The sequence below is a fragment of the Mchenga conophoros genome, linkage group LG7 (assembly GCF_057382185.1).
Source record: "Mchenga conophoros isolate Kocher_MC1m ecotype Shallow Benthic linkage group LG7, M_conophoros_male_GT1.1, whole genome shotgun sequence".
Classification (NCBI taxonomy): Eukaryota; Metazoa; Chordata; class Actinopteri; order Cichliformes; family Cichlidae; genus Mchenga; species Mchenga conophoros.
The window spans coordinates 4,116,531-4,130,811 of NC_140532.1; the positions used below are offsets into that span (position 1 = coordinate 4,116,531).

Genomic DNA, 14,281 nt, shown 5'->3' on the forward strand with positions numbered 1-14,281 from the left:
TACCTTCTCTCGTCCCGAGGATTGGGATAGCCCCGCCCTCTGACAGATCTGATTAGTTTCTAATTTGCTAAGGCGTATTCCCATTGGTTCAGCCTCTTTTCTGTCACGGTGGCCTTTTAAACATTAGGTTGGTCTTCGTCAGGAGGCGTCTGCGGCTTCCACGGCAACCTCACGCATTGATGCACTCACCCCAAGGTATAGCTATTATATTTTTATTGGCTGTATAGAGTTGACCTTCTTCCGCTACTGAGTTCAAACGAAAAATATTCTATTACCCTAATATGTAATTATATGCAGATCAGTTAACATTACATTTACAAGCCTGAGTCTTATCTTTATGGTGGTGAGACTTTGAAGGATCAAACAATTAATTCGTTTGTTTCTGTTGCTATTTAACACATTTCTGAAAACAAGTTAATGCTCTATGTAAAGATAAAATAAATATCCTTCTGGCAAAGACGGGGCCCAGTGGTGCAGCGTGTAAACGTTGCCCATTGCAGAGTTTTGTGGTTGCAAATAAATGGAGGTGATTAGCATACCTGATCACGTCAGCGCAAGTTTCTAAGTGAACATCATGGCGAACACCGCCACCTGGTGATGGTGTTGTGTGTAGCCAGTGCTGCCGATGTTAAAGCAGTTTCTTTTTACTTATTTCTCTCTGACTCTTGCTGTGGTCAGTGGATGAAAATGTCGTGAAAAACCTAACGTGACGTAGTAGCATTATGGTGTTTTAATCTCCATAAAATGTATGCGTGTAGCTAATGAGCAAAATAAAGTAGTTTAAATGGTTAAAAGGTGAGACTTCATTGTTTTCAGAGAATACTAAGACCTACATTATACTACCACATTGATATAACAGCTGTAGCTTGTGTGCAGATTCAAAAATGTGTAAATTTATGATGACCTTACACATTATATGGTATAAAATGGGCTCTGCCTGAACCATTTACAACTGTGAAATAAAATAAGGCAATAAATAAAAAATCTCTTTTATATGTTTTTTACAGACTGGTTTCCAATTTTGTATATAGTGCATGACATGAAATGTTTCTTTCAAACTTGTGCATAAAATGTTGGTTTAATTGTAATACACAATAAGCCATGCCCAGACATTTTAATTAATTAATTCTAGATCACACACTGCAGTCAAACTGCACTTAATTCTGAGGTTTTGCAAGAGACAGTATGCTGGGTGCAAAGAATGAGCCTAACTCATGCACACACATATACCCCACAGTAGACAACAGGAGACCGATGCTGTGACTTAACAGTTTAATGTAAATCCAAGACAAAGTGTGATTACATTTCTACACATATACAATATGCATATGTGAGCATACAAATTCTCATTAATAACTCGATTCACCTCGGAGACCGAAAAAATGATCAAAAGTAACAGTGAATAACAAGCTATAACATAGTTCACCACAACGGGAGCCCCTTGTCACCCTACAGTTAGTAAAGAGGACAATTAAAATAACTATATTCTTCTATTTGACGAAGCTGTTTGTCTGTTAAAATCCTCCTGTAAAATTTACAATGCTATCATTAGTTTTTTCGAAGCCTAATATAAATTCACTCCATTTTTCTACAACGAAAATGATTAAGAGAAGCACACGACATCATAATGGTAACACAAGCGCTTAGTAGCAAGTACTCAACTTGTTAGGAGGTTTAATTAATCCTTTTTCTTATTGTCATTATTATATTTATTTAAACATTCTATAAAGCCAGTAAAATATCCATTCTCATAACATACTTAATATTAGGCTAAGGAACAGGGTATACATTGAACGCTACGTCAACAGATTGAAATAATGAGACATCACACCCCAATAAACCAAAGTAAATAAGAAAAGACAATAAACAGAGAAGTATACTAGGAAATACTGCAGCACACATTAGCTTCATCGACAAAGAATGAGATTTTACACCATTGATAAACCATACAGCAATGGACACAAAAGGGGGTCAGGGTTTGACGCGCTCTTAGGTCTTTAGAAAATGTTAACAAACTGAATTATCGCCTTCTTTGTGCGAGTAGTTATTTAAAACTACTATAACTTGATTATTATAATTTGATTATACCGAGGATCCCAAAAGGGACTGTGATCCTAAGATTAAGACAAACAAGGAAATCCATCTTTGAATGTAGTAGCTTTGGTCTACCAAGTATTCCGGTAAAATAACCCAAATGTTTAAAGTTCTTCAATGTGGACCCCAACATCTCATAAGATTGCAGATTGGGGTAATCGGCTGGTGCAGATCAAATGAATTTTAACTCAGTACGTAAAGAAATCACTTTTTTAAGTTTCAATAACTTGACGCCAGTGTCAGTGACGGCATCAAACCTTGACCACCTTACCCTGAATTCCCCCAAAGAATAGCCAGCAAAAGGAGCAGATCCCCATAACAAATATATATTAAAAACCAAAAAATAAAACAAAACAACAACAAAAACATACAAAAGGGCTTCAAGAATGCTCGTGTAACTAGATTATGAATTTCCTGGTGACAGAATAGTTCATCAGCACGTGATTTATCCACCTAACACCTGTCCTTAAACTCCTTTGTACTTTGGGAAGCAGCTGTGACTTTGCCAAATGACGTACAAGCGTGTGATTTGACGTTGCAGGTTGCTTGTTCGCTTACTAAGCTTCGAGCCAGCTTGGAGGAGTTTGTTCGAAGAAGACTAATGTAGCACTGCGTGCGCCACGCTCGCAGGAATGTTTCTCAGTGTTTCCAAAGCTCCGGGACGACGAGTATGTGAGATGACACCGTGGGCAAAAGTGGAAGTTTGAGTGTATCTCAGGAGAATGCCAGGCTTCATAAAGAGAGAGAGAAAGATGCTGCCTTATGTTTTCTCTAATTTAAACGTCACCTTAAAGCTTTGGAGGTATTATTGGTTATTTGGAAGGCAGTACTTAAGAATAAAGTTGTTGCTGGGAAGGCTACACTCACCACAGCAACAGAAAACATTTTTATACTCTACTTAAGCACATTTTGGTAATTGTAAGGTCACTCGATCTACATTAATGCTCATATTCTTATTCCCCTCTTTTTTCATAGAAAACACAAAACATTGGTTAAGTGAAACTGAACGATAGACAAATGTTTCGTACACATCAAGTTATTTTTCACCGTGTTTGTTTGATTTGAGAAAATAGCGATTATTCAATATCCCCAACTCGCGATACCGGTAACTTTACATAATTAGTCTCATGTGGGAGCTCGCTGGAGAACAAATGTTTAGTTATTGCATCATGCATGGCCACAAATGGTGTCGAAATGAAACTAATGGTCACCCACGGAGAAAGATCTAAAGCCATTCCTGCCATTGCCTTTCACTCACAGGTCACATATTACATTCATTTTGTGCAGGTGACCACGCTTTTAAAGGTATACTTGGTATATTTTTGATTATTTCCATAATAATTAACGGGCCATTCTCCTCAATGGCAACCTTTAAAATTAATTTTCTTACACTGCTAATAAAGCTACAACATCAACAACAGAAAAATTGATCATTTTAGACAATTATTGATTTAATCTAAACAGGGGCCAAATATGAGGAAAAATCAAAGTGAAACATTAAAAAAACAAAAGCTTTCAAACACATTGCAGCTCTTCTGATGGTTAAATGTCCAGAAACAAATAGCTGTGCTGTTTGCAAGAAGTATGCCAAATCCTCCCCGTGCATTCGTACGTTGTACACACATATACATTTCATGGTGGTGAAACAACATGTCCTCAAAAGCACTTGTAAAGCATTTAAAGATGAGACCAGAAGTTATTGCCTGTCTGCAATGCTGTGGAGGATTGCTTGTACTGTGCTGTGCTGTACATGATCGATCTGTAAAAGTCTTTGGTGGGACAAGCAAAAGAGTCAGAGTGTGTCAACATTAGCCCCATCCTGAAAAGAGTGGGGGAGTGGGGTCTGGACAGCAGTGTAGCGTGGGTAATGCCAAATTCCCTCAAAACAGTGGAATGTTTCAGTAGTTTGTGTCATAACAGAGGAGCTAAAAGACTTCCATGGAAAATCACTTCCCTTATGTGTGTGTGTGTGTGCGCTAAGGCCCCAATGACCCAGAGGAAATTAAGTAGGTAAAATAATATCAAATAAAAAGACAACGAACGACGTAACCAGCAACATACTATGTAATCACATCTTTAAGCGCCTGGACCCGAGGCTTGCATGCTGGAGCTGATGGGGAGGGGAGAGCTTTGAGGAAAGTACCGGGATAAAAGACCACTCTGGGGCCCATCGGGGGACCGCTGGATTTCAAACCTGGGTGTGGCATCCTCAAGACGAGCACGTATCGATAAGGGCCCCCAGTGGATCATCGTCAACTCAACACTTATCATCTTCAGCAGTGTTGCAACACTTTACACAGGTGCAACCACCTCAACAAAATACTAAATATCACTGTACATCAACCCCCAGGTTATAAAACAGAAATGAGCCTGACATATAATAAAAACACACACGCGCACGCACACGCTCTGATAAAACATCAACAAGAATTATTGCAACAATCTCTAAAAATAAACACATGTACTACAGCCATGTCAAAAAGTTCAAGATGATGTTGAAAAAAAATCACTTCAAATGCAAGTACTATGGCATACCATGAAGGAGAGGGGAAGGCTTTCACTAAATCACCAGCAGTTCTGATGCGCCCACGTTCGAGAGGACAAAGGAGATTCATTATTATTAGCTACAAGAAATTGAAATCTATTAAATCAAGCAGCAAACACACAAAGCGACAGCCCTATTGGTTCTCTAAGTGTTCGGGTATCCTGTCTGGCTGGCATGGCGGTGTCTGTGGTGAACCTGGTTCGAAGACAAATGGACAGCGATGACAAACCATCCACAATGTGCCCTTCCAGGTGTATGCTGTGACATTTCCCTTCTGTTCCCTTCAAAACATCCGTGAATCAACTTCCAATTATCTTTGCTGCAGAAACAAACAACAAGAGGAACAAATGAAAAGAACAAAAGAAGGATTAATGTCCGAATGTTACGCCATTCGGACATGTTGTTACGGCTTGGGCTCAGTGTTTACTATCAACCTGCTCTTTGCCAACTTGCTCCTATTTTAGTCCCATTTAAAATCGAGAGTTTCGCCCCGCCCTCCACGGTCCCCTGCTAAACTGACCCTATGCTTTCAACCAGCCCCTTAACTCATGCCTACACTGTACCTCTCTCAACAACCCTCAACACGCTGTCTCTTTGCTGCAGCCAGGCCATCTAAAGCCTTACAGAATCACCCTCGTGGCAACAATCACTTTCCGTCAGGCCCTTCGCTCGGACTAGCTCTTAACCTGCCTCTGCTGAGTCTCAAACATTATACTGTAACTCATTCCTTGTACACGAAAACTCAGCCGATATCGTTGCTCTGCGATCACGACACGCGTTTCCCTCGCGTGGTTCAAAAGAAACAAAATCCTAACTAAAGCCACATTTTGGGTGCCACCGTGATAGAGGTTTACAGCTACAGCTATACTGTACATTTTCACATTTACATTAATATCCACAGCAAACGTAGCAAGAATTTATCTACGACTTTGGTAAGTACCCCAGGCAAGTTATCTCATGCACACATAATAAAAAAGCTCGGCGTGATAAAACCTCTGACATTAATCTTCGTCATCTACGGTACGCTGTCATTAAGGACAAGAAACAGCAAGGGCTGAGCCTACACCTGGAAGAGAGCTACAACCGCCCCGATTAGGATGTCAAATCAGGGAAACGTGTGTCTCTAAGTATAGCTATAGTCTCTTGTGGCTTTCAGGATCCAAGCCAAGTAAACTGTGTCATTATATCTGTAAGGCACTACGAGGAAACAATGGTCAAAACCTAAAGACTGAAGAGGGTTTTGAGGAGGTGGACTACACACGCATGGCTGACAGTAGCACACACAGACAATCACGTTGCACATGCCTATGTTATTATAACCACTTTGTGCAATCACATTTAAAAAAAAAAGGAACAAATTCATCTATTGGTATCCGGGGAAAACAAAAAACGTATTAAAAAAATGGTGCAGACTGCTACATTCTAAGAACGGGGCCCAGCTAAGACACCTAAAATTGAAGTATTATCATAAAGGTGAAACAGAAAGGAAAAATATCTATAAATACACTAAAAAGTTTGTTGTCTTCTCTTGGTTATATTTCCAGAAGCCTCCTCTGCTGGAGGAGGTGGCGTGGGAGGAGTTGCCTTTCTATTCTCCCCACACCACGAGTGATTTGGAAATACTGAGACAGTTCAAGGCCATCAATATTTTTTTTCTTTGAAGAGCAGCAGGTTTCCGTATTCCACCTTTTCCCAGATTTCTCGGGATTTCTCCAGTCAGTAACCCCTGTTCGACAGTCACTTCCCAAATGTAAGGGGGAAATAAAAAAGCAAAAAAAACAAACCAGAAAACATCCGCTGCCTCAAAAGGCCTTCTCCACGCTTCCCTGTAAAACGAATGAGACTTATTAAAGTAAAGAATAGGCAAATGAAAGCAGAAACTGGCCCTTTCAAGGAAAAAAAAAAGAAAACAAAATTTCTTGAACTGAATCCCTCGAAAATTCAACTCCAAACTTTTCCTTCTAGAAAGGCTGTGAATCATATTTTTTTCTTTTGCTCTCTGTCGTTATGTCTTCAAGTTATACATGACAGTTTCAGGAGGATTGCAAGTTCCTCTGTCTCTGTTTGCGTCTGAGGTCGAGGGGAAGATGTTGGGGATGTTGACGGGGCTCTTGTTGGGCTGAGGCTGAGGAAAGGAGCAGCAGCGCTGGGTCAGGCTCTCCAGTGTCAGTCAGTGTCTTCTCTAGAGGTAAGGGTACTGGTTCACCTTGGTGGGGCTCAGGGGGTATCCAGTGTAGACAGTGGAGGCGGGCGAGGCGCTGATGTAGGCCTGGTGAGCGAACTGGGCCTGGTACTGGCTGTGGTGCAGGGTGGGCGAGGGCAGCACACGGTGGCCCATGCTAACTGGAACCTGGTGGACGATGCTTGGTGGATAGCTTCCGTGCTGGACCGCGTGGCGTGCCGAGCTCTGTGACGCCACCAGGTGAGCCACAGTGCTGGTAGAACCCAGAGCAGCAGGAGCTGCGTAGGTGTAGAGATGGGGCTGGCTAGGGAGGTGCGTAGCAGCCAGATGTGGGTGAACGTTGCCTGTGTGAGAGGGGCTATTGTGATGGAAGGAGTACGGGGCTTGAGCGGCAATGTTAGGAGTGATGTAGGCCTGCTGGCGCCGATGTCCTCCGTTACGCTCGGCTACCATGTGCTGCTGGGCCTGAATGAGGGGATGACAGAGATTAAGTAGTGTCAGTGGGTGGATTTTCCCCTTTCTTTAGCCAAGCTAATCAGATATGAACCATATATGACCTTATAAGGTGCGAGTGATATTATTGTTATAGTAAATATAACAAGTTCCCAATAGTTGAACCCTCTCACTGTACCTGGCTGAGATTGAGAGGCTGCTGCTGGAGGGGGTGTGGCCCTGAGCGCTGCTGTCGGTAGGACCCGCCTCCAGTTACACCCCCGGCTATGTGATTATTGCCAGGCACCACTCCATTGGTGGATTTGAACTTGTAAGCTGAATTCTGATGGTTCATTGCATCTGCACAGGAAAGGATACAGATTTGCTGAATTGGAAAGGAGCAGCTATAAACACATAACAGATGATCTATCCAATGATTGAGGCCATGTTTTGCAAGAAATCTGTCATTTACCTGGCATCAGACGCTCACACTCATTCAGGACCTCACTGTTCTGGGTTTTGAGAGGGGGGATGATGATGGTGCGAGGGTTTCCATTGTTGTAGTTGTCCAGGATGGTGGTCTTTGTGTCATAGCTGTTGTTGTTAGGGGGTCTCGACTCAACCGTATAGGGACTGTTGTTGCTGGAGCAATAGGACTCTGGTGAATCATGGACCGTCACACAGCTGATGACATTCTTTCTCTGCTTAGAAGATGAGCTGGGAAAAATAGAAGCGAAGCAGAAAGAACACAGTTACTGGTAATGTTTTATCGATGCTGGTAATATATTTGAAGCTAATAACTGTTACTACATTCTAATGTTAATTGGATTTATTGACAAATAAATGTAAATGCCTTACTCCGAAGTTGGTTTGCAGGGTAAATTGAATTCCCTTCTGACTTCTTCACTTTTACTTAGTTTTAGTGTATAGCATATCACAAAATACATCAAAGAGATTAGCATTTGTTAACATGATAGAAAATTGGCTTCGAAATGCCAGGAAACACATCTCCATCCAGCTAACTTAAAGCAGATGTGTTCCATGTTTTTTGCTGTCTTTATCCTGGATGATCTAAGACTACAGCCCTTTGTGATGTGATTATTAGGGAAATTCATATTGCACGAGAAGCTCAGTAAAGATTCACAGTAACAACAAACGCTAACCTGTAAGTGTGCTAAACAGCACTGACCTATTGTTTTGTTTGTGGTCGTCTTCCTCGTCTGTGTCGCTGCTGATGGTGATGATGCTGACAGCAGGGCTGGGTGTGTCGGGGATGACGATCGTCTGTCTGGGGACGTTGTGCTGGTGCTGATGGTCTCGAGTGGTGCTGGAAGCCTGCTCTGTTTCACTAGCCCCCCACCCTCCACCCCCACACCCTTGCGTGGGCGGACAGTTAGAGGTCGAGCCATTCTGTAGCACAGCGCAACGCGGGGGCGTATTCTCCTTCACCCGCTTTGAGCGCTGTGGAGACAGCACCACTTGAGAGGATGAGACCTCGTTGGTTGACATGTTCCTTAAGGAAAGACAGAGATGAGTGAGAGTGAGTGGCTATAGAGGGCAAAACAAGCAGATGCTGGAGATGTGACCTTTGGTAACAATCGTTAGCTTCCAGTATGAAGATTTATAAAGATCTATGATGACCTGAGACTTTAGGTACCTGCCAGACATCTGGTGCTGTTTGTTCTTTTTGGAAGAGGAGTTGTTATTGGTTGAGGGCTTCCTCATAACATGTGCCACTCCCACATTGAGTGTCTGGTTGGATGGGAGGGTGACGTGGCCAGCCAGCAAGGCTGGCTGCTGCATGATGGGATTATAATGGCTGCCATGTGGGTGGGAATTCCTGTAATTTAAAATACAATTTTATGTTACCACAATGTTAAAAACAATAAGGAATCTTCAGGTGAAGCATCCTAGCAATGTACGAAATACTAAAGCAAACAAACGAACACATCAATCAGTCAAATCTGACATTTCCAGGGGATAAGAAAGACTGGATAAGTACTTCCTAATTAAGCCAGCAGGTGGCAGCAGTAAACTTTTCTAGAGGAGGAGGAAAGGGGATAAATGAGAGAGAGAGAGCAAGGAGGGAGGGCAGAGGAGCTGACACCAGCAGCTGTGGAGCGATAGCTCTGCAGAGGAAGTGCGACACTTTCCCAATCGTCTCTCTGAGGACAACAGAGCTGCCACTGGACAGGAAGGGAGGGCGACACAGGGAGGGGGTTGTCTTGTCACAGATGGACAGCTTAGAATGAATCTGAGCATACATGGCTGCAGCAGCCATCCACACAGACACGTTATATACCTGCATCCCCCTTATCTCCCTTGGGTTGCATTCTCCCATCTATCCATCCATTTATCAAGTCATCACAGTGACAGGCTATACTTGATAAGATTTCGCTACATGCATATATATGCCATCTCCCTGAGGTAAATCTGCTCTTATAAAATTGAAGATAGAAGACTTGTCACACAAGTACAGGCTTCCTCATGAATTGGTCTCATGCATATTTTCATAACATATTTGGACTGATTTAAGCCGTAAACGACTACTTGTTCTTAAAGCCTATATACACTATTTCTTTTTTTTTTTATCTGTCCTGTCAATATCCGTAAATTGAGCTACAGACAGTGGGGATGAGTGCTTTGATTTGAAAGTGTCAGCTTATTACATTTGTTTTTAGTTCAATAGAATCCTTGAGAAAAAATGTAGGTTAAAAAGTGTTGACCTCAATATTCATTGTCCTGCAAAATCAAAGCAATAAAAGCTAAAGCAAACAAAAAACACTGTTCTTCACCTCCAGTTGGCGAGGGTCTGTGTGCTGCTCATGGAGTCAGGGATGACAGTGGCGTGTTGGACTGAGGTGTGCGTGAGCTGCTGCCAGGCTGGAGGCAGCAGGATCTGCTGGGTGCCGCTCGGCCAGGCCTGCTGAAGAAGGAGAGAAAAATGAGTTGGAGGGTAAACAAAGATTTAAAGGTCAGGAAAAAGGGGAGAAAGAAAAACAGTCAGCTGCCACGTAACGACATGTCCAAGTCATTATTTATTTATTTATTTTTAATTTTAGGAATCATGTCACAGGACAGGAAGTCCCGCTTTTTGTTTACATTGTATGGATTTAAATGCTCGTTCACACAACATTTTAAGCATAAGAACAAAGGAGACTCGTTGTACTTGGCGATTAGTTTGAGCCTGTCGTGATAAATGACAGCGTCTTTTCAAAAGTGCGTAACAGATGGTTTAAACTGGCTCATAGGCACATTGAATGTGAACTCTGCGAGCCTCAAGGAGACATCCATCGACAAAAGAGATAAGACCAGGACTTAATAAAAATGTACAGCAGCTCCTTTGTTTGTGTGCCCGTGTATGACGGAGTAAGTGTATGCATGCATGCGTCTTTATGGTTTTAGTGTGATTATGTCTTTGACTTGACCAATGTTCTAATTAAAGTCTTAGAATCTATTCAAGCTGCTCTGAAAGAGGCTACTTTGTATTTCTGATGCAGAACGAGAGGACTATCAGGCAAGCTACGCTCCGAGATGTGCCAAGATGAGTATGTGCGCCTGCATGCCTGAACACGTTTGTGTGTTACTGTGTGTGTAAGCCTAATAGTTTAATGCAGTTCTATTGATTAGCACTTTAATGTCAGGGCTAATGAATTGTTCCTTTAATACCATTTGCACATCTATTTACAACGGCATCACTATGTGCTGCAGCACACACACACACACACACACACACACACACACACACACACACATTTAACTAGGGAAAGACGGAGAGAAGAGAAAGAGAACAAGAGGCACAAATCCACACGCAAAGCATATGACGACTGTATTTTTACCTTTATCTTCATTTTCTCATCAACATTTGCTTTGATCTGGTTGTTTCTGTCATATTTTAACACAAAATAGCCGTTCTGTTTTGAAGTGTGGTTGCAGTTGAATTGTTTTCATCTGAGGCAGGTTGCAAAGTCCAGTGCTGCAGGGGGGCATCTGCAGGCTAGCAGAGCTGCCTGGTCTGTGTACCGATGACTGACATCTCTAATGGAACATTCTGGAGCTGGAGATGGTCTTTACATCTAAGACCACATCCAAGGTCTTTTATCAACATGCCATTAAGAGGCTTCTAATACATCCATCCATCTCCCGCTCCTCCTCCTCTCTCTATCTCCATTCCTGGTACTCTATATCCCTCTCTCACTAGGCGTCTGCGTTGTGTAACCAGCCTGTCTGCCCTGAAATGGTAACCCAGTTAAGAGACCATTTTCTTTCAACTCAAGGCCTACCATCGCTATCAGTGGCCCAAACGCCTCCCACCTCAACCTACACTCCCTGGGTGAAAACCCTTTGTCACCTCAGGGCTTTCAGAGCCCCAGCTCTTACTCCCAATTGTTTCCACATTTTCTGCATTCCTGCTCCAGATAAAGGTCCTGCTGGTTTTCCTGCCTCCCTGCTTGGAGCCTCCTTCACTCTGGTCTCTCTGTCTGCACACATAGGTGCTTGGGGGCTAAACTTGCAAGGGTGCGATGTTGGCAAAGGGTCCACGGATGACATTAAAACGTAGGCGGATAAAGTCATAGGTAGGTGGGAGAACGCACGCAAGAGGCAAAGAAACGACTCCGCTAAGCCTCGGAGACCCCCCACAGTAAAGGAATAAACACAGAGAAAAACACACACCACACACCCAGTTATTAGGTGTGCTGTTTGCTGGCCTATATAAAACATCTGCTTGCGTTAACTATTGCCTGTCTTTGTTTAACATGTGTGCGCACAGAGGGTATATTGAACACCTGCAGAACACGGCTGCAATGTGCAAGCCACACGTGATACGATAATTAATATAACTGACATTATCCTTACTGTGACATAAGTCGTGTCTCTCACGTTTTTGTTATTATTTTATATATCCACGATACCCATTCTTGCGATGCTGTGAGTCCTCTGGTCATGCAAAGCCTGATCCAAGCTTACCCTGACCTCCGAGGATCCTCTGAGGCCTGTAATTTGGAGCGCCTGACTTGGAAGCAGCCGTGGAGCTAATCACCATTTGGTATCTGACAGATTAACCCACCATAGAAAACACAGGCATGTGCACACACATACACACCGCTTTGCTGCCTGCTTGCCTGCCTGCTGCATGATTAACTGGAGATAAGGGAGTGCTTCAAACTCCCTGGATTCTCAGGGATATTTAAAGCCTTCATGGAAATTTCCATAGGGAAAGAGGTGGCGTGGCAATGGAAGCGGTCTACTGTCTGTGTGCAGAGAGTGATGCACAGTTATTCTGCTACTTGCAACAACTGTATATTAACAGCTAAAGCTCCAGCCCCACCGTGGAGGCTCTGGTAAAGGCCTTCTCTGTGTGAAAGGCTCCTGCCTTTGAGTGCATCAGACCGTAGCAGCCTCAGCCTCCAGGAGAGCAGGGGCAGATGAAGAGAGGAGAGAGAGAAGAGAGGAAGTGAGCGAAAGAGAGAGAGGGAGAGAGCGAGCAAGGCACAGGAAAGCTCGCCTGAATGCACTCAGGAAAAACAGCTGCCAGCAGGGGCAGGGTCAAGAACATCAAGTGATTTCCATCCTCCATCGATAGATACTATTCTTAGTGAAGGCTTATTAAAAAGGAAAGCAGAGGGCTTTGTTTGAATGTGAACAGTTCAAAGTTCATAAATGTTCCTGACAGGCACTCTCTCTGTTAAGATTCAAACTCTATTAGTTCGTTTTCTGCGATACTTAAAAGTGCCTACCTGTGTAAGGAGGCCAGGTTGAATCTGCAGAGGCTGGGCACCAGGGGCCTGCGTCACTATGGGAACAGCATTCTCCATCCGCACGGAGTAACTGGTGTGCTTGGAAGGGGATGCCTGCAGCCCTGTGCATAAATAAAGCAAAAGCATGGAGGATGTCAACAAACAAGAAAATCTGTCACCTATAAATAATGTTGCTACAGTATTTTCAAAATAAATTCCAAAAGATCAAATGTGGTATACATGCTCACAGTGTGCCTGACAAGTATGCGTCCTGTTCAGTTTGATATAGGAAAAACTAAAAAAGCAGCAGTTATGGAAAAGAATAAAAATAATTCTATTAAATTTGCGCAAATGATTAATTGCCTCTAGTTATCAGTGAATCACAGTTTGAATGCTATGACTGACACTGCCTGTGTGCTGAAAAACAAAAAGACAAGCAAGTAAAAGAAGACTGTTTGTGCAGTGAAACACTGTCTCTGACCAGAAATCGGATTTTTTTGAATTTATGCAATTTATGGACTGCAAGACCTCCTCACCTTGGAATCCAGGTGGGCAGACTATGAGCGCCTGCTGGAAGGGGTCAGGCCGGGCAGCGCAGAGCTGAGGAGCCCCAGGCTGCAGGGGCATGCTCCTCTGGGCCACGGCTGCCATGGAGGCAGCGGAGGGCTGGTAGAGTGTAGATTGGTAGTTTAGTATGGAGACATCAGGACTTGAAAAGGAAAGGGTGGCATTGTTGGTGGAGGAGGGAGCCAGGTTGGTGGCCTAAAGGAATGATTGGACCAAAATAAAAATCATGAAAGTGGAGGTACTAATGGGAGTGACAGGGAAGAAAGGATGAGCTCCAAGGATAGAAAGGCTAAATGAAAAGGAACAATGGAAACAAAATAACTGAAACATTAAAATGCAAACAACAACCAGCTCAAAAGGAGACAGACAGGGAGCCACAGATGAAAGAATGAGAAAATTGGGTGTATGATTTAAACATGCCTTAAAATATTCAGACTGTTGATTTGATTAATTAGAGGGAAAGAAAGAATGTGAGCAGAGGTGCAATCAGTTCCAAGAATAATCAACCATCAATGAACAAAATGTCACCAGAGCAGAGAATGATCAGCGCACGGACCCCGACGAGGCTGGACAGGAAATCCACTCTGACAGTACACTTCATTTTTTGATGCTTTGCATGTCCCAGTTTGCCATAAGCGTGAACCACACGGCAGCATGAACGTCTCTCTTTGCTTAAATTGTGAGTGTTTAAGTCATAAAGACATAAAGCCAGTTTAAATGCAA

At 43.0% G+C, this 14,281-nt stretch overlaps 1 protein-coding gene across 4 annotated transcripts in view; it reads right to left on the bottom strand.

Annotated features, from left to right (window-relative positions):
* Positions 1-1,255: 1,255 nt before the first annotated feature.
* The window catches only part of hipk2 (homeodomain interacting protein kinase 2), a 68,773-nt gene continuing 55,747 nt past the window's right edge, over positions 1,256-14,281 (bottom strand). The window contains exons 8-15 of one of the 4 annotated variants that reach the window (XM_085281613.1): positions 13,528-13,753; positions 12,992-13,113; positions 10,049-10,176; positions 8,911-9,093; positions 8,443-8,766; positions 7,726-7,970; positions 7,453-7,613; positions 1,256-7,286 (exon numbers count right to left, since the gene is read on the bottom strand). In XM_085281613.1, coding sequence (XP_085137739.1) covers positions 6,822-7,286; positions 7,453-7,613; positions 7,726-7,970; positions 8,443-8,766; positions 8,911-9,093; positions 10,049-10,176; positions 12,992-13,113; positions 13,528-13,753 — 1,854 coding nt within the window. In that variant the 3' untranslated portion in view covers positions 1,256-6,821. Of the gene's footprint in view, positions 7,287-7,452; positions 7,614-7,725; positions 7,971-8,442; positions 8,767-8,910; positions 9,094-10,048; positions 10,180-12,991; positions 13,114-13,527; positions 13,754-14,281 lie in introns of all 4 variants that reach the window. The other 3 variants (XM_085281615.1, XM_085281614.1, XM_085281612.1) reach the window with 3 other exon arrangements.